Source organism: Mercenaria mercenaria, chromosome 10 (assembly GCF_021730395.1).
Source record: "Mercenaria mercenaria strain notata chromosome 10, MADL_Memer_1, whole genome shotgun sequence".
NCBI classification, from domain to species: Eukaryota; Metazoa; Mollusca; class Bivalvia; order Venerida; family Veneridae; genus Mercenaria; species Mercenaria mercenaria.
The window spans coordinates 32,687,082-32,706,536 of NC_069370.1; the positions used below are offsets into that span (position 1 = coordinate 32,687,082).

Below are 19,455 nucleotides of genomic sequence, written 5' to 3' on the forward strand. Positions count from 1 at the left end.
AACTTAAAAAGTATTTGACCCAGTGTCATCAAATCTCACAGGACCGTCATTCAGCAGGTGTGCACCTGGTATTTTAATAGGGATTTTACACAGTCAGACCAGAGTTATGGCCCTTGACTTAGTGAAAAATATACAAAAGGTGCATAAAAGTTTATGGAACATGTATCTCAAAAAATATGACATAGTCATAAATATGTTTAAGGGCATAAAATTTGGTGTCCCATATTGCAGGAAGTATTTGACCTACCATAGTGACATAAATTATTAGATGTGATGTTCAACTGGTCTTCTGTTTGGGATTTCACTCAGCCAGACCAGTTATGGTCCTTGACTTAATTATTGCTTAAAAGTTTGTATTTCATATATCTTATAAAGTATTTCACCTAGAGTCATGAAACCATGCACAGTGACATGATGTGGGGGCACCTGTGTCCTATGGACACACATCTAGTTTAGAGCATAATTGGACTCAGTGCATTGCATTAATATTTTTGGATGATTTGTTTGTCCCATTTTAATCAATGTGAATTCTTGAGGCATGGCCCTTTAAGCCTTACATTTTGTCAAATTTAATTTGTTAAAACAAATTCATTCTGTTAACTTTACATAAAAGTGCAGAATGATCAGAGTAATTAATGTTAACCTGTCGTATATGACCTATAGAAAAGGTACAGGTCAAGTCACAGGTGACAGGTTGTCATTTGCGAAAGTTTGTGACACTTGTTATAATTGTGTGATTATATATATATATTAAATACTTATATTAATATGAGGTCATTATGAAAGTATGTAAATCATGGGTTATGATTTATGACTGTCTTGATGTTTGCCCATACCTATAAATAATTTACTCGGATATTTTTTTATATTTATTTAGATTATTCTTTAAATTTGCAGGATCTTTCCCAGATAATCAATTTTCTTGATAAATTATTAAGCTTAAATTGCATACTTTAAAAAAAAATCCCTGTTATTTTAAATTTGCATTCTTTCCCTTAGATTTGCATCCTTTCCCAGATAATTTTACAGATTTGCATCCTTCCCCTGATAATTTTATAGATTTGCATACTTTCCCTGATAATTTTACAGATTTGCATTTTTTCCATGATAATTTTATAGATTTGCATCCTTTCCCAGATCTGTTTGCATCCTTTCCCTGTTTTCATGGATTGGCATCCTTTCCCTGATAATTTTATAGATTGGCATCCTTTCCATGATAATTTTATAGATTGGCATCCTTTCCATGATAATTTGATTGATAAATTGGCATTCTTTCCATGATAATTTGATTTATAAATTGGCATTCTTTCCATTATAATTTGATAGATTGGCATCCTTTCCCTGATAATTTGATAGATTGGCATCCTTTCTCTGATAATTTTATAGATTGGCAACCTTTCCCTGATAATTTCATAGATTGGCATCCTTTCTCTGATAATTTTATAGATTGGCATCCTTTCCCTGATAATTTCATAGATTGACATCCTTTCCTTGATAATTTTATAGATTGGCATCCTTTCCCTGATAATTTATAGATTGGCATCCTTTCCCTGATAATTTTATAGATTGGCATCCTTTCCCTGATAATTTTTATAGATTGGCATCCTTTCCCTGATAATTTTTATAGATTGGCATCCTTTCCCTGATTATAACCTTGGATTTAAATTATTTTCCTGATCTTCTTAAGACTTGCTTCCTTTCCCTGATAATTTTATAGATTGGCATCCTTTCCTTTATGATTTTATAGATTTGCATCCTTTAATTCCCTGATAATTTTATAGATTGGCAACCTTTCCCTGATTAACCATAGATTTAAATTGTTTTGCTGATTATTCTTAAGACTTGCATCCTTTCCCTGATAATTTTATGGATTGGCATTCTTTCCCTGTGATAATTCCTTAGATATGCATCCTGTCCTTGATAAGTCATTAGACTTGTATCCTTTTCTTTCCGAGATAATTTGATAGATTGCTTCGTTCAAAGTAAGTGTTACAGCCCGCCCGGTTAGCTCATTAGGTAGAGCGTTGGTCTACGGATCTCGGGGTCGTGAGTTCGATCCTCGGGCTGGGCGTATGTTCTCCGTGACTATTTGATAAACGACATTGTGTCTGAAATCATTAGTCCTCCACCTCTGATTCATGTGGGGAAGTTGGCAGTTACTTGCGGAGAACAGGTTTGTACTGGTACAGAATCCAGGAACACTGGTTAGGTTAACTGCCCGCCGTTACATGACTGAAATACTGTTGAAAAACGGCGTTAAACCCAAAACAAACAAACAAAGTAAGTGTTACTGAAAATGTTTGAAAAACCTGGTTTTTTGGGAATTTCCACTTCTCTTGTGTCAAAATTATGCCCCTTTGAAACATAGAAATTTTGTGACAGTTTTGCAAGTAAGCGTGTTTCTCAGGAATTACTTGACCAAAAGTTTTCGGATTCTCCACAATCTTTGGCATCATGGGATGACCTCACATGGCAAGTGCCTTAACTCTGGTTTACATATTAGCAAAATTATGCCCCTTTTTCGATTGGAAAATGTTGCTAAAGCTTTTGTATGTGAGCTAGTATTAGGTGGAGTGGCTTCAAATAGTCAAGCGAGCTTTCATTAGACAGCTTTTGTTTGGCCACCATTTACAGCTTGAAAGTCTCTTTATGACAAGAATTGTTGGTTCAGCTTAAAACCCTGCAGAAAACAAGTCTTTCTTTCCCTAATGATAACCTGATTCCCGAGAAAATGCCAGAACATGTTCACTCCATGATAATTGATCAAACAACAATTGATATTACTTAAATGTACATTATTTGACAAGCAAATATGAGTATTTTAACTGCTGATCAAAATATATATGTAAAATGCAGAAATGCAGATAGGCCGAAGAAAAAAAAATGTTTAGATTCTCATCCGAATTTTGGGAAAAAAATGGGGTGGATGGGCACTTTTTATTTTAATTTTTTAATTTTGAAATACTAGAGACCTGAAGTCAAAGTTGACAAATCAGATTCACTGTATTGCTAATTCTAGTGTTTGTTGCTGTGTCTTTGAATTGCTTGTAGATCTATGTGTAAAACTAAACTCTTTCTGATATAGTGAAAAAAATAAACTTCATGTTATTTATTTTAATCTTACTTATATAATTTGATAGTAAATCTTTTTTTTTTGATAGCCAGTTGTACCCTTTAAGAAAAAAATCTACATGACAAATAAACATTTGTCTGTTCAGTGTATTTGCAACTTCAAAATAAATAGTTCTGTCAAAGTACAACCAACGTCTGTAAAGAAAACAATCAGTCTGTCATTCCTGCTGCTGAGCACGTGCTAAAAGCTATAATATATGCCCATGGAACCAGTAATGATGCCATTATCTTAAATTCGACCTTATTAAACATACAAAATGTGTAGAATGCAGTTTGACACTTGAAAATTAAATAAAACTTCAAATGTATAGTAATTAAATGCACTTTCAAACATATCATATTTAAGTCCTATTTTCATATCTATGAAACAAATAATGCGGTAGTGTTGCCTTCTTAATGCACATAAAAAGGGCTTGTCAGGCTTCCTGGCGGAGGCAAATGTCAGTGTTAAACACAGACAACAGATATTTAATTATTTAATTCTAATCAATAAAAATCACTTACATTCAAATATGATAGAAAAATCATTGGCTTTACATTATCTTAAAGTTTTTGAAATTGAAAGTAGGGTGTCAGAATGTCTGCACATGGTGTCTAAATGCCAATTCTTCATGAACTTGATAAGAACTTATCCAAGTATTGTGAACAATGCCAAACCCCAGAAACAGTTGATCACTACATTTTCAAGTGTTTAAGATTCACTACACAAAGAGATATACTTGAAAGGACATGCAGTTAGTTACAGGAATAGCATAGACTGCAGCACCATTTCTGTGTCTACACTGACAGGAGAAATTGAGAATGTGACAGTCACTGCAAAAGAAGAACTTGTCAAAGCTTTTGCAGCATTTATAGAATCATCAGGAAGATTTTATTGAATGACATTAAAACAACTTCCCTCAATACAATATTTAATAATAAGCAAAAGTTAAAAGCAACCTGTGATGACAATGATATAGCACAGAAGCGGTCATCACTATAACAAATGCGGAATACGATCTGCACACACAGAGAGAACTTTTCTCTTAATTTATTTTGATAAGAGGTAATGTCATGGTAAACTTTAATCTTTGCACCCTTACATTATGTCAAACATATTCTTTAAACTGGAGAATTTGGAAATGTTTATGAAAGTGTATTAGTAGCCGGACAAAAAAAATTTGGGTATCCGAATTATGATCAATAAAAAATTTCGGGGCGGGGGTTTCAGATAGGGGCAGGCGGGAATGAGAATCTAAAAACTAACTTCCTATTGCCATACCAGTAACCAATCATCAAATGGTTTTGTACATACATGTATGAGTTCAAGGTGTCTTGAAGGTTTTTTAGATGATTTTTTTATATGCCCGTTTGAAAAACGGGACGTATTATGGGAACGCCCATGGCGGATGGGCGGGCAGTCGGCGTCCACAGACTTTGTCCGGAGCATATCTTCTACATGCATGGAGGGATTTTGATGTAACTTGGCACAATTGTTCACCATCATGAGACGGAGTGTCATGCGCAAGAACCAGGACCCTAGGTCTAAGGTCAAGGTCACAGAGGTCAAAGGTCAAATTCAAAAATGACTTTGTCCTGAGCATATCTTCTTCATGCATGGAGGGATTTTGATGTAACTTGGCACAATTGTTCACCATCATGAGACGGAGTGTCATGCGCAAGAACTAGGTCTAAGGTCAAGGTCATGTTTAGAGGTCAAAGGATACAAGAATGAAAACTTTGTCTGGAGCATTTCTTCTTCTTGCATGGAGGGATTTTGATATAACTTGGCACAAATGTTCACCGCCATGAGACGGAGTGTCTTGCACAAGAACCAGGTCCCTAGGTCTAAGGTCAAGGTCACACTTAGAGGCCAAAGATCAGATACAAGAATGACTTTGTCCGGAGCATTTCTTCTTCATGCATGGAGGGAATTTGATGTAACTTGGCACAATTTTACACCATCACGAGACAGAGTGTCATACGCAGGTCCCTTCTTTAGAATTACTTCCCTTTGTTGTTACTGTAAATAGCTTATATTGTAACTTTTTCATTACTAGTCGAGACCACTTTTCTGTAGTACAACGTGCATGTTACATCCAATTTTGAGGTGTATTTTGACCTGTCTCTACCTGGTAAGGATTTTTGTGTGGACTTAGAATTTTTTTCTTTTTATTTTTTTTTTCTTTTTTTTCTTTTGTTTAAGATTAACTCCCTTAGTTGTTACTATAAATAACTTATATTGTAACTTTTTTATAATTGACCGTAGGGAAAAACCAAGACCACTTTTCTGCGGTACAACATAGATGTTACTTTCAAATTTTAGGTGTATTTTAAGGTATCTCTACCTGGTAAAGAGTTCTTTTTTTGTGGATTTAGAAAAACAGAAGAATTACAATAATTACTACACAACCACAGAATGAAAATTCCATTTGCAAATACAGGTGCTCGTATAAAAAAATTTGCTTTGATGGGCGTATATTGTGACATTCTGGCACTCGCGTTTCCTTGTTTTTTTCCTACTTATTTTTCTTTTCTTGTATTTACACTTGATTATGTCCTTATTTACCTCCTATTTACATGTTACTATAAGCATTTAACTGCTATGGTTTTAGATTTCGTACAAGACTTTCCTCATCTGTCATACTTAAGCTTAAGAAATTTTCCTGTTGTGTCATATGAGAAAAATGATATATGCAAAAAAAATAATAGCAACTATAACTTCCAGTACTGAGTTTCGAACCACCTATGGCAAAAGATCTGTTAAACATATTTATCAGTATGCTAAATACCTCTGAGTAAATTTGTTATTGGTATGAAAACTAGAAATATTTAGACCTTGACAAGTTACAAAAATGTTGAAATTCCTAGGCTTCATTTACATTTATGTTAATAATCGTAACATTATCATTGGGGAATAGTACAAGCTTAAGTTAAGAAAAAATGAAATCTTAAAGAAATCTACATTGGATTTTGACGGTTATTTTGGTATGGTTTCAAAAGGAGACAACACTGTGTATCATCGGATGAAATTTAATTGTGCGTGTGGGCTGCTGTAGATGAGAGAAGAAAAGCTTTCATGTTGTCATTTGGTTGATTCCCTCTTACAGCTGATTTAATACTGAAGTAGTATGTGATGGGTTTGTGGTAAATGATTTGGCCTGTATATAGTTTTGCAACACTTGTCAAATAGATTTGTTTGGGGTTTTACCTTTAATCATTCAATAAAGTATAAATTGATATACATAGAGACAGTCCATGTGTTATAGATATGACATTTATATAATTGATACTCGTTATCTTGAATTCTAAGGGATCGAGGGTTTAACTACGAGATACTGGTAACTGAAATTCGATTTATTATGACATTTTGTGCACATGTTTTTTGGGGCAGGACTTGAAAATATCTTCGAGATAATGGGAATTTTGAGATTTGTGAGTTCGAGATATCGTGTTTCAACTGTATTTTGATTTTGTTTGTATATGCTTGTCTTTGGTTGTAAGTTCTGAGAAGGAAGGAAATATTTGTAGGTGTATTCTATTGTTTTTGCTAAAATTGGAACATTGCTGAATTTTTAGTTTTCGGAGATTAACAGACCAGAATGTGCTTGTAGATTGTACAAATCTTTTGATTTTTAACCCTTAGCCTGCTGGCGGCATGTGATTCTGCCTATGCGACCAGTGCAGACCAAGATCAGCCTGCACATCCATGCAGTCTGATCATGGTCTGCACTGTTCGCTATTCAGTCAGTAAATTTTCAGTAAACACCCCTTCGAATAATAAATGGTATTGCCCAAATTGAATGATGGACCAGTCCATTACAGAAATTTAGCAGGGTAAGGGTTAAGTCAGCTATTTACTACAAATTCCTGAAAGGCCTCGGGATGTAAATTGGATAAATTAAAACAGAATACTTATTATGCATGGTTGTTTTGGAGTTTCGCTGACAATGGTACAAGATGATGCTGTTTTCCTAGATATTCATTTGTCAAATTACAAAGTCAAATCAGAAGACAAATCAATACAAAATGTTGTGGCTTGAAGTTTTGGTGGCAGCATGAAGTTAATGTTGTTTTTAAGCTTTCCTGCACTCACCAGGGGGAAGACGTACCTAAAATGACTTAGAATGTGAAAGGTGACTTATCAGTGCCATGAGAAATAAATGGTTTGTCCTTACTGTACCATCATCAAACACATTAATATTTTACTTTCATGTTATTTTATCGAACCAAGCAATTTGTTTTTGATACACCCTAAATGAAATGGGACAAATTATGGGTACAATTGTGGTGGGGGAGGGTACAGCTGTGCGAGGCGGGTGGTGTCAACAAAAGTTGTTACTATAAATAACTTATATTGTAGCTCTTGGGTAGTTCTTAACCAATGTTCACCTGACTTCTTTATGGGTATAGTGTCCCGGTCAAATTGACCAGCTAGATTCTTCAAGACTGTTTGGAGTTGTGGCTCTTGAATTACTCAAAATTGCTAAGATTGACAGTGTCCGCTCTCTACCTTGAGCTGTTCTTATCCAGTGTTGGGCAGACTGGGTCACTATGTTAATAGTCATAATGTGTCAGCCAGACTTAATAATAATCTGGATCATCCAAGTGAATCTGGAGTTACTGTATGCAGCCTTTGAATAACAAATAATTGTAAAAAAAATGAGTGTCCACCGGCTGACTTGAGTATATTTTATCCAGTGTTCACCAAAGTTTGTCTCAATGATTATTGGCATACTATCTCAGACAAGTTTAATTACCAGCTGTATAAGTCCCGGTCACTTTTCAGTTACATTCCTTGAAAAACTTAGATTTGCAAAAACATACCATGTTTGTTTAATACATTAAGCAGTCATTTTTCATAGTTTAGTCATTTCTGTTTATGGTCATATAGTCTTGGCCAGTTGTTATTTTCAACCATATAGTATTTGCCGTTAGACTTTTTTTTTGTAGGCATTTCACTAAGCTTTACTTTACTTAGATGTTTTATGCAATAATGAGTTGACTTGATTGTAATGATGTTTAAGACAGGGGTCACACTGGGAATTTTTTTCTCTGAGCCACTGCTTTTTCCTAAGATAAAATTATGAGGCCAACATCGGCGAAGCGCATAGCATTGACGTTCTTGTAGGACTACATTATATGTACCAAAGTACTCATACTACTCAAGAAATTAATGTATACATATATATAGTTATTACATATTTCTTAGTAACCCTTTAAAAAGCTTTTTAGAAAATCAATTTGTGTTAATTTCTAAAATTATCATTTTTATAAACATCTGCCATTTAATAAAAAAATTCTGAAAATCACATTTAAAATAAAGATGTTAAAAAAGAAAAAAAAAATTGTTTAAAAAAAAAATGTCTTATTTTGCACATTGCCTGTAAGTGGGTGGGGTTCGATGCCTTCACATGTTTTATTCTCGAAAATTACTTCAAAATAACAGCTCCTTTTGCAACATTTGTCATATTTTTTTTTAAATGTAGACTTTTTATTGGCTTTTAATTAAGATTGCACTAAAAAATCTCGTCAGAAATGACAGAAATATCCGAAAATCACGGTCGTGAAAACGGGTGACAAATTCGGAAAACGTAAGTTAGAATTAAATATTTGATAAAATACCTATGTTTTATTGCTTTTCTATCATCATAGCTATTCAATACTTACAATTTCTGCTTGTCTAAAGCATTTTTATTTGTTTTTGCCCAAACTAACCCTCGGCAATCATAGAAAATTTGTCTAACGGCCGACTGCTCATAAAATCGTATCAAGTGCACAAAATGAAGATTATAATTATCCAGTTTGTTATTCAATAATCTAATTATCACCAAGCCCGCCCGCTTAGCTCAGTAGGTAAGAGCGTTGGTCTACGGATCGCGGGGTCGCGAGTTCGATCCTCGGGCGGGGCGTATGTTCTCCGTGACTATTTGATAAACGACATTGTGTCTGAAATCATTAGTCCTCCACCTCTGATTCATGTGGGGAAGTTGGCAGTTACTTGCGGAGAACAGGTTTGTACTGGTACAGAATCCAGGAACACTGGTTAGGTTAACTGCCCGCCGTTACATGACTGAAATACTGTTGAAAAACGGCGTTAAACCCAAAACAAACAAACAAACTAATTATCACCAATTAACTGCCTGATCAAATAAAAAAATTGCAAATTGGATCCCTCCCTTTCAATAACGGATGTTGTGTCTACACAGATTATCGATTTTTCACACCTTTTGGTTCGTAAAACTGGCAATATTCGTAGTTTTGCAGACAGACATAGCTTCGGGCCATTTTCGCCAATTAGAAAATTTCGGAGCCACATTTAATTTTTTGTCGCAAATGGCTTAAGTGGCGATCGACAGCGTGACCCCTGTTTAAGACTCTCTGCACAGTGCTGAGCTTGACTTTACCAATGAAAGATAGACATTATAATGCTTTGCTGAGCTAAGTTTATCAATGTGAGACCTACTTCACAGTGCTGCCCCAATTTTGGCTTTACTTCTATAGACTCACTGCACTGTGCTGTTCTGAGCTTGACTTTACCAGTATAAGACCTACTGTACAGTACTGATCTTAGTTTGGCTTTAGCGGTGAAAGATAAACTGCAAAGAGTTGCGCTGAACTTAACTTTACCATTATTGTAAAACTGAGCTTAGTTTGGACTAACTGCAAAGAGCTTCACTGAGCTTAACTTTACCATTGACTCTAACATTATAAGACCCCTCTGCATTGTGCTTTGCTGAGCTTAACTTAACCATTGCAAGACCGACTGCATTTTGTTTTGCTTCGCTCATCTTTGTCAAACCAAGACACACAGCAGTGTGCTTTGCTGAGCTCAACTTAACCATTGTAAGACCCTCTGCATTGTGTTTTGCTGAGCTTAACTTAACCATTGTAAGACTCTCTGCAGTTTGCTTTGCTGAGCTCGATTTAACAGTAGTAAGACTCTGCAGTGGGCTTTGCTGAGCTCAACTTAACCATTGTAAGACCCTCTGCATTTTGCTATGCTGAGCTCAACGTAACCATAATGTAAGACCCTCTGCGTTTTGCTTTGCTGAACTCATCTTAACAATTGTAAGACCCTCTGCATTGTGCTTCGCTGAGCTCAACTTAACAATTGCAATACCCACTGCATTGTGCTTTGCTTCCATTAGCTGATCTTTGTCAATTTAGCAAGACACACGGCACTGAGCTTTGCTGAGCTCAGCCTTAAATTATTACTGCAATACCTACTGCATGGTGCTGTGCTGAGCTTGACTACACCACTGCAAATTCACTGCTCATTGTTCTTTTGGGGTACAAGTTTTTGTGGAGTTTATGGTTATTTATTTCCAAGAAATTAGTTTAAACATTCAATTATTTCAGCTTGAACATTTTAGAACAAGCAAAAACTCATGCAGTGTTTGCCAAAATCATCAAATTTTATGTCAACAAAATTCAATAATTTCACACTACTAAACTTCTCAAATACAATGCATCCTTGTTTCTGTGTGATAAAACATGAACAAATTTATATAATATGTATATATATATATTATTTTTTTTTCTATTTTCAGTATAGTACGATGCCAGCTTGAAGTAGTTATGGAGAATGGATATGTATATAACTGGACTGGATTGCAAACGATAAAACAAGATTAACAGATAACGCGTTATAATACTTCACCCGTAATCTATCAATTTATCATCTGCATCATATTTGCATATAATATTTATCGATATCTGTTAATGAACTGCAAATGTGGCTATGATCTCCAGCCTGTTCTATCATCATAACAGCCACTGATAAACCCTGGAAATATAGAAATATCAAACAATGTACAAACATCTGAAGGATTTTTGCAGCTTTTGTTGGAATCGGCTTATAAACAAACAAGAGATAGAGGATTTTTTGTTAAGTTTTGAATGTGTTTAAGATAGGTCTAGGTAATACCTTACTTAAAAATACAAAAAAAGGCTATCTGCAAAGGTGAGACAATTTTAAAACGTTTTTTTGTGACTCTTTAAATTCGAATAATCGTTGAATGCAAATGAAGGAAAAAGAAATACAAAAATAAGTTTGATGTAATGCAAACCTGGAAGGCATTACTCTCTGCATTGACTACAGCAGTGTTAAGCCTGTTGTCCTATTGATCCGAGTGTCGTTTAAACAACTCGTAATCTGTCGAGTGAATTCTGTAGCAGTAACATACTGTGACCCGCCTTCACGGAAAAATATATCAGCTCGAATTAATGCCGCTGAATCTGCATGATTTTCTTGGAGTTACAAGTTGCTGAAAATTTTCCTCGTTTTGTAACTAGCGATATAATGGAGGCTGGAACATGACTGGCGTTGGATTGAGGACTTTAAGTACTGGAACAAGATTAACCAGTAAGTTTTCCATAAGAGGCACTGTCTCTGTTTCCATAGTAACACACAGATCTATATAATATGGAAAATTGTAGTGCAAACCACTGAACTATTTTTTTTATCTGGTTATGGTGTGTGTGGAACCGCAGTATTGTGAAATTGGTGTGAAATTGTGTGATATATTTTTTCGTCCTTGAATTTTGAAATAGGAGGTGCAGAAAGTGTAGAGATTAATTATTTTACTCAGTTATTTAGATAATCATTAAATTAGGACATGCATAGTATAATAATAAGATGATTTGAAATGTGGTTTTGATGTCTTTTCAATACAGGTGTTGAATTTTAGTAGTGGATTTACTCATTTATTCGGTATAAAATCAGTGTATTTCGGAAAACCTCCAGATCAATGGTTTACACAGGTAATTAGTAGTTTATCTTAATAAGAGGATAAGGTATTTCCTTGTGGAGACTAGCTGTAAGATTTCATATGAATTTATTTGAGCCGCGCCATGAGAAAACCGACAGACCAGACCAGCCTGCGCATCCCCTTAGTCTTGTCAGGATCCATGTTGTTCGCTAATGGTTTCTATAATTGCAATAGGCTTTGAAATTGAACAGCATGGATCCTGATCTGTGCAGGCTGGTCTGGATCCATGCTGGTCGCAAATGCACTATGTTGGTTTTCTCATGGCGCAGCTCATTTGTAAACATATGTTCCGATTCAGAATTAAAGCTACAGAAGCTTTAGTTATGGTACGGTTGTACATTTTGAATTGCAAGCTTTTGCTGTGATGCTTCATCTGTGCTTGAACATTTATTTTATGTTTCATATTAGGAATAAGACTAAGTGTTGACACGAGAAAAGAAGTTTTTGTACAGAAGGTATAGTTATATATGACTGTTTTCTGGTTTCATGCACGCATATGACATTAAAAGATTATGTGCAGTTTGTAAATTTTGCACGTTATTTTGCAAATTTTATATCATGCATGAAATGCTGAAAACAAAAAGATAAATTCTTACTATTCCAACTGAACATAATTATGTTTTTTTTTTATCTCTTGCTATGTTTTGGAAGCTCTATGCTTCCAAGAAATCTACACTAACCTTTTAAATTATTTTTTTTAGTTAAAATCACAATGGAAATGGACTACTAAAATACCTCAATATAATTATCAGCTTACCTGTATCTTGTGGCTTATCCTGGTTTCAAATTTAATTGTTCAGGTACTTCTAAGCATTTATTCATTGGGCTCTGTGTATCAGTATAAGGCACCCATTATGGGTGAACTGTTGCTAGATTTATGTCGATAAGTTAAAAGACGTTACTTTAGTGCAAAAATAAAGTGGATAAATGCTCTTACTCAATCTTTGCGTCACTTTTGACTTAGTTTTCTACATTATTCTATATATTAGTACATGTACCAGGTTAGCGGCATTGTTTTACATTACTCAGTAGTCAAAGTAAGGTAAGTCTCGGTTTTACTTGAGTATAATCCTGGCAGTAAACAGTATAATGTTTTCATTTTAATATATAAAAATGTGAATAAACTTATTTGTTTAGACCAGTCAGAATTAACCTTTATCATGCTGGACACAATTGATTCTGCCTTTGCGACCAGTGTAGATCATGATCAGCCTGCACATCCATGCAGTCTGATCAAGATCTGCACTGTTTGCTATTCAGTCAGTATCTTTTTGGTTAACAGCTCTTTTAACAGTTAATGGTACTGTCCAAATTGAAAGATGGACAAATTCATTAAAGAAATTTAGCAGGGTAAGGGTTAAGTTAACATTTCAGAATGCCAAGAGATTTTAAAAAATACAGCAGTTTTCTTGCTTACTTTGATTTATTTATGCTTTTGGGGAATGACTTTTGTCTTAAATGACTGATCAATTTCATGTAAAAATTTTAGTCATAGTATTACATTAGATACATTTAATAGATGTTAGATTTTTGTCTGCAGTAGTCAGCCTCAGTGATATTCTTTAGTGGAAACATTAGTTCCAAACATGTATATTTTTTTCCGCTATTCATAGTTCCTTCAAGGATTTAGATATATATGCCCTGAACAAAAATATTTTCACTTTTAAAGAGACACAAAAAATTAAGGATTTTCTGTCGAGTTTAGTATACATTACTGTAAAAGCAGAAATTTTCGGGCGGGTTTAATTGTTGCTATATTAGTGTGGCCCTACAACTCGCGAAAAATAATCCTCGCGTAAATATTCACCATTAGTATAATTCAAATTAAAGTAGGATACCATTTTTACAATTTCGCAAATTTTAAACCTCGCGAACATACTCCAAAGTTTCAAATTTTCGAAATTTTGACCCAGCGAAAATATATGCTTTTACAGTAACTATTATTCTATTTTAATTCACATCAATAAAAATCATTTTCTTTATGATATAATTTCAAGGAACTGATTTTGATATTAAACAGTTGCCCGCAGGCATATACACGTAGCTAACTGTGGATGATGTTGTATGTTGTTAACCAGTGACAGTTTGACTTATGTTAATGACATTATTTTGTTACATAATTAATTAATGTAACAAAGAAATCAATGTGTATATCATCGTATATGTCTAATAAGTCAATTGTTTTCCATAAATGACGTTAATTTTTATGTTAGATTTTCATAGCCAGTGATTTTTTGTCCCATTTTTTTACAGCCGAATACATGCTGTTTCCCCTAGCCAAAAAAGCTATATTTTCCCCTAAAATTGTTATATTTTCCCCTACAAGAGGTCATATTTTCCCCTTGGAATTTAAAGAAAATGTTCCATTATATACGTAGTGAATGATTTAACAAAAGTCACAACGCACCCAGCTGTTATGGACTGATACTTATGTCACACTTACTATGTTTACTTCTCATCAGGTGCCAAATTCATAAGAACATGCCTGTTATCATTCTGATTTCCCCATTTTCAGGGTTTATCCTGCTATATTATCCCCTTCAGAAAGCCACAGGTTGTTTTGAAAAATGTAAAAAAAAATCACTGATAGCTAATGCTTTATAGATTTTGAGTCGAATGGCTTAAAACTATTCTTGGCAAGTATAAATATTTGGACAGCGTTTGTAGCCAAAAAATACTTTAGTGCTGAATTTAAAAAATGAAAACTCTATTTGAGTGAGTAACTTTCTCTCTGCATGTGTATTTGCCCAGGGTGCAATGTGCTCTCTTCATCTGTATTTTCCCAGTTGTACCGAATGAGCAATGTTCTATACCAAGGTAGTGTCTTCCTCTTTGCTTGTATGATTGCTGAGGTAGTGTTAACCAGTATGTATAGATGCCCAGGTACCGGTAGTGTTCCTGAGTGAGCAACCTTCTCACTGCCAGTGAAGCTGCCCAGGTAGTGTACCTGAGTTAGCAACCTTCTCTCTGCCAGTGTAGCTGCCCAGGTAGTGTACCTGAGTTAGCGTGTACCTGAGTTAGCAACCTTCTCTCTGCCAGTGTAGCTGCCCAGGTAGTGTACCTGAGTTAGCAACCTTCTCTCTGCCAGTGAAGCTGCCCAGGTAGTGTACCTGAGTAAGCAACTGTCTGTCTGCCAGTGTAGCTGCCCAGGTAGTGTACCTGAGCGAGCAACCTTCTCTCTGCCAGTGAAGCTGCCCAGGTAGTGTACCTGAGTTAGCAACCTTCTCTCTGCCAGTGAAGCTGCCCAGGTAGTGTACCTGAGCGAGCAACCTTCTCTCTGCCAGTGAAGCTGCCCAGGTAGTGTACCTGAGTGAGCAACTGTCTGTCTGCCAGTGAAGCTGCCCAGGTAGTGTACCTGAGTTAGCAAGCTTCTCTCTGCCAGTGAAGCTGCCCAGGTAGTGTACCTGAGCGAGCAACCTTCTCTCTGCCAGTGAAGCTGCCCAGGTAGTGTACCTGAGTGAGCAACTGTCTGTCTGCCAGTGAAGCTGCCCAGGTAGTGTACCTGAGTTAGCAAGCTTCTCTCTGCCAGTGTAGCTGCCCAGGTAGTGTACCTGAGCGAGCAACCTTCTCTCTGCCAGTGAAGCTGCCCAGGTAGTGTACCTGAGTGAGCAACTGTCTGTCTGCCAGTGAAGCTGCCCAGGTAGTGTACCTGAGTTAGCAAGCTTCTCTCTGCCAGTGTAGCTGCCCAGGTAGTGTACCTGAGCGAGCAACCTTCTCTCTGCCAGTGTAGCTGCCCAGGTAGTGTACCTGAGTTAGCAACCTTCTCTCTGCCAGTGAAGCTGCCCAGGTAGTGTACCTGAGCGAGCAACCTTCTCTCTGCCAGTGAAGCTGCCCAGGTAGTGTACCTGAGTGAGCAACTGTCTGTCTGCCAGTGAAGCTGCCCAGGTAGTGTACCTGAGTTAGCAAGCTTCTCTCTGCCAGTGAAGCTGCCCAGGTAGTGTACCTGAGTTAGCAAGCTTCTCTCTGCCAGTGAAGCTGCCCAGGTAGTGTACCTGAGCGAGCAACCTTCTCTCTGCCAGTGAAGCTGCCCAGGTAGTGTACCTGAGTGAGCAACTGTCTGTCTGCCAGTGAAGCTGCCCAGGTAGTGTACCTGAGTTAGCAAGCTTCTCTCTGCCAGTGTAGCTGCCCAGGTAGTGTACCTGAGTGAGCATGCTTCTCACTGCCACTGTAGCTGCCCAGGTAGTGTACCTGAGTTAGCAAGCTTCTCTCTGCCAGTGAAGCTGCCCAGGTAGTGTACCTGAGCGAGCAACCTTCTCACTGCCAGTGTAGTTGCCCAGGTAGTGTACCTGAGCGAGCAACCTTCTCACTGCCACTGTAGCTGCCCAGGTAGTGTACCTGAGCGAGCAACTGTCTCTCTGCCAGTGTAGCTGCCCAGGTAGTGTACCTGAGTGAGCAACCTTCTCACTGCCAGTGTAGCTGCCCAGGTAGTGTACCTGAGCGAGCAACTGTCTCTCTGCCAGTGTAGCTGCCCAGGTAGAGTACCTGAGTGAGCAACCTTCTCTCTGCCAGTGTAGCTGCCCAGGTAGAGTACCTGAGTGAGCAACTGTCTCTCTGCCAGTGTAGCTGCCCAGGTAGTGTACCTGAGCGAGCAACCTTCTCTCTGCCAGTGTAGCTGCCCAGGTAGTGTACCTGAGCGAGCAACCTTCTCTCTGCGAGTGTAGCTGCCCAGGTAGTGTACCTGAGCGAGCAACCTTCTCTCTGCCAGTGTAGCTGCCCAGGTAGTGTACCTGAGCGAGCAACCTTCTCTCTGCCAGTGTAGCTGCCCAGGTAGTGTACCTGAGTGAGCAACCTTCTCACTGCCAGTGAAGCTGCCCAGGTAGTGTACCCGAGTGAGCAACCTTCTCACTGCCAGTGTAGCTGCCCAGGTAGTGTACCCGAGTGAGCAACCTTCTCACTGCCAGTGTAGCTGCCCAGGTAGTGTACCTGAGCGAGCAACCTTCTCACTGCCAGTGTAGCTGCCTAGGTAGTGTACCTGAGTTAGCAACCTTCTCACTGCCAGTATAGCTGCCCAGGTAGTGTACCTGAGCGAGCAACCTTCTCACTGCCAGTATAGCTGCCCAGGTAGTGTACCTGAGCGAGCAACCTTCTCACTGCCATTGTAGCTGATGAAGTGTTTTAGCCACTGAAATGTTTCTGTAGGTAGTTACAAAATAGCTGTTACAAAAAATGGTTTTGCAAGAAAGCATAAATTTTCAAGAAAGTTTACCATTTTCCCTTAATTCCTAGAATATGAACTATACAGGAATAGTTTTACACCTAGACTCAGTGCAAGATGTTTCTTACATTATTGAAAACACTGTTTTCCCTGATATAATTATATTTAGAGCATTTTTTCCAAAGTTGTTAATTAAAAGGTGTGTTTTTGTATTAATGTATGATAGGTTTACATTATGTTACTATATATTTCTACAGGTGGAACTGGAAGCATGTAACCTAGGTTCTACTGGAAGTAAACAAAAGGTGAATTGAGTTACCTTCCATGAAAGCTTGGAAAGGAAAAAGAATATAGAAGAACAATGTCGTTTCATTGGCAGAAACTCAGTCCTGCAGAGTTTCATCAGCTTCAAGAATATACATCATGTAAGTCTGTTATAGTTCCTTCAGCCTCAGAAATAAGTACATGAGCCGCGCCATGGGAAAACCAACATAGTGCATTTGCGATCAGCATGGATCCAGACCAGCTGTTCACTAACGGCTTCTCTAATTGCAATAGGCTTTGAAAGCAAACAACATGGAGCCTGACCAGACTGCTCGGATGTGCAGGCTTGTCTGAATCCATGCTGGTCGCAAATGCACTATGTTGGTTTTCTTATGGTGCAGCTCTCATGTAAATTGTCTGTAGTTCCTTCAGCTTCAGGATTATATGCATCAAGGCTTTTGTAGTTCCTTCAGTTTTCAGGAATAAACATTCCTGTAAGTTATATATAAAAACATTCTTTTATCTTTTGTTTCTTGATGATATTTTTAGTATCCATGTATCACCCCATCCCAATATTTCATTCCCCATGAGTTAACGTAGTGAACCTACAGTGACACATTCTAATACAAACTATCTTTGTTGTTCCTAAATGGATTTTATCCAAACTAAAATTGTTTCACATCAGCACATCATATGACACAAGGTCCATACCAGTCCTGTGGAAGAAATATTCCATGAAATATGCCCCTTTTATACTTAGATTAAAAAATAATCAAGAAAACATACATCTTTAGCTCACCTGTCACGGAGTGACAAGATGAGCTTTTGTGATTGCCCGTCGTCCGTCCATAATTTCTTGTGAACACGATAGAGATCACATTTTGTAATCGATTTTAATCAAACTTAAACACAACTTGTATTGACATAATATCTCAGTTCCTTTAGAAAACTTGCCAGATGCCATCATGTGTTCCAGATATATGGCTCCTTAAAGGTCCAGAATTTGCAGCCATATAGAGACTTCATTTATGGTTTGATTTGATACAAACTTGCAAAATATCTTTAACAATGATAGACATTGGATTCCATGATGAATCCGTCAGGTCCAGTTATAGGTTCCGGAGTTACAGCCCCTGATTGACCCCTGGAAGAGCCAAAATTTGTTAATTTTTACCTTGTGAAGACAATAGAAGTGACATTTTACATTCGATTATAACCACACACAACTTAAGTAAGTCAGAAGAAGATCCCAGTTTCATATTGAAAACCAGCTAGATTCCATCATGGGTTCTATAGTTGCTGCACCTGAAAGGGCAAAATTTTCTATTATGGCCCTTTCAGCCATATAGAGGTTTCATTTATGCTTTGATTTGATACAAACTTGCACAGATATATCTTGATGATCTGTAGGCCAAGTTAGAAACTGGGTCATGTGGGGTCAAAAACTAGGTCATTAGGTCAAATTGAAGGAAAAGCTTGTTTATACTCTAGAGGCCACATTTATGACCTGATCTTCATGAGACTTTGTAAGAATGTTTATCTTGATGATTCTTAGAACAAGTTCAAAATAATGCTTGTCTACCAAGTTTATTCAAATCATGACCCCTGTGGGTCACATAGACATACGTAGTACAGTAAACTTAAAATCTTCTGGAACCACATGGCACAGACCTTACATATATTACATATGTGCAGGTACCAATGGCTAGGTTTGAAAATCTGGAACAATAAGTATTAATCAGATAATACCACTGTTGGCCTTATTGATTAATACAAACATTTTGTCACCATCTGATAGGGCATAATGTCATGAAGACATTTAATTAGCTAGGCGTTGAAATTTTTACACCTAGTGGTCAGTTGATGCGTCATGTGATCCAGAGTTTCTGTATTTGCATCTGTCTTTGCGTCACAAATCAAATGACTTGCTTGTCAGTTGTACATTAATTTGTTAAAGGAACTTAAGTTACACAAGAAATGGACCTACTTACAGATACTTTAATGATGGTATACCTTTTACATGAAAATGAGACAAGTTGGGTATATGAGTCTGCAAAATAAACCATGCATTTTGATCAGCAGTATCAGTGGCAAATGACATGGCTTCAATGGTTATTTCCTTTAAGCCTGCTGTATTTCTAAAATGAACTG

At 37.0% G+C, this 19,455-nt stretch overlaps 1 protein-coding gene across 5 annotated transcripts in view; it reads left to right on the plus strand.

Moving 5' to 3' along the window:
* LOC123559480 (diacylglycerol kinase beta-like) overlaps positions 1 to 19,455 on the plus strand; it is a 150,362-nt gene that overhangs the window by 26,845 nt on the left and 104,062 nt on the right. For all 5 annotated transcript variants that reach the window (XM_053552631.1, XM_053552632.1, XM_053552635.1 and 2 more), the window contains exons 2-3: positions 10,665 to 11,479; positions 17,298 to 17,465. In XM_053552631.1, the coding sequence (XP_053408606.1) occupies positions 17,402 to 17,465 (64 nt within the window). In that variant the 5' untranslated portion in view covers positions 10,665 to 11,479; positions 17,298 to 17,401. The remainder of the gene's footprint in view (positions 1 to 10,664; positions 11,480 to 17,297; positions 17,466 to 19,455) is intronic.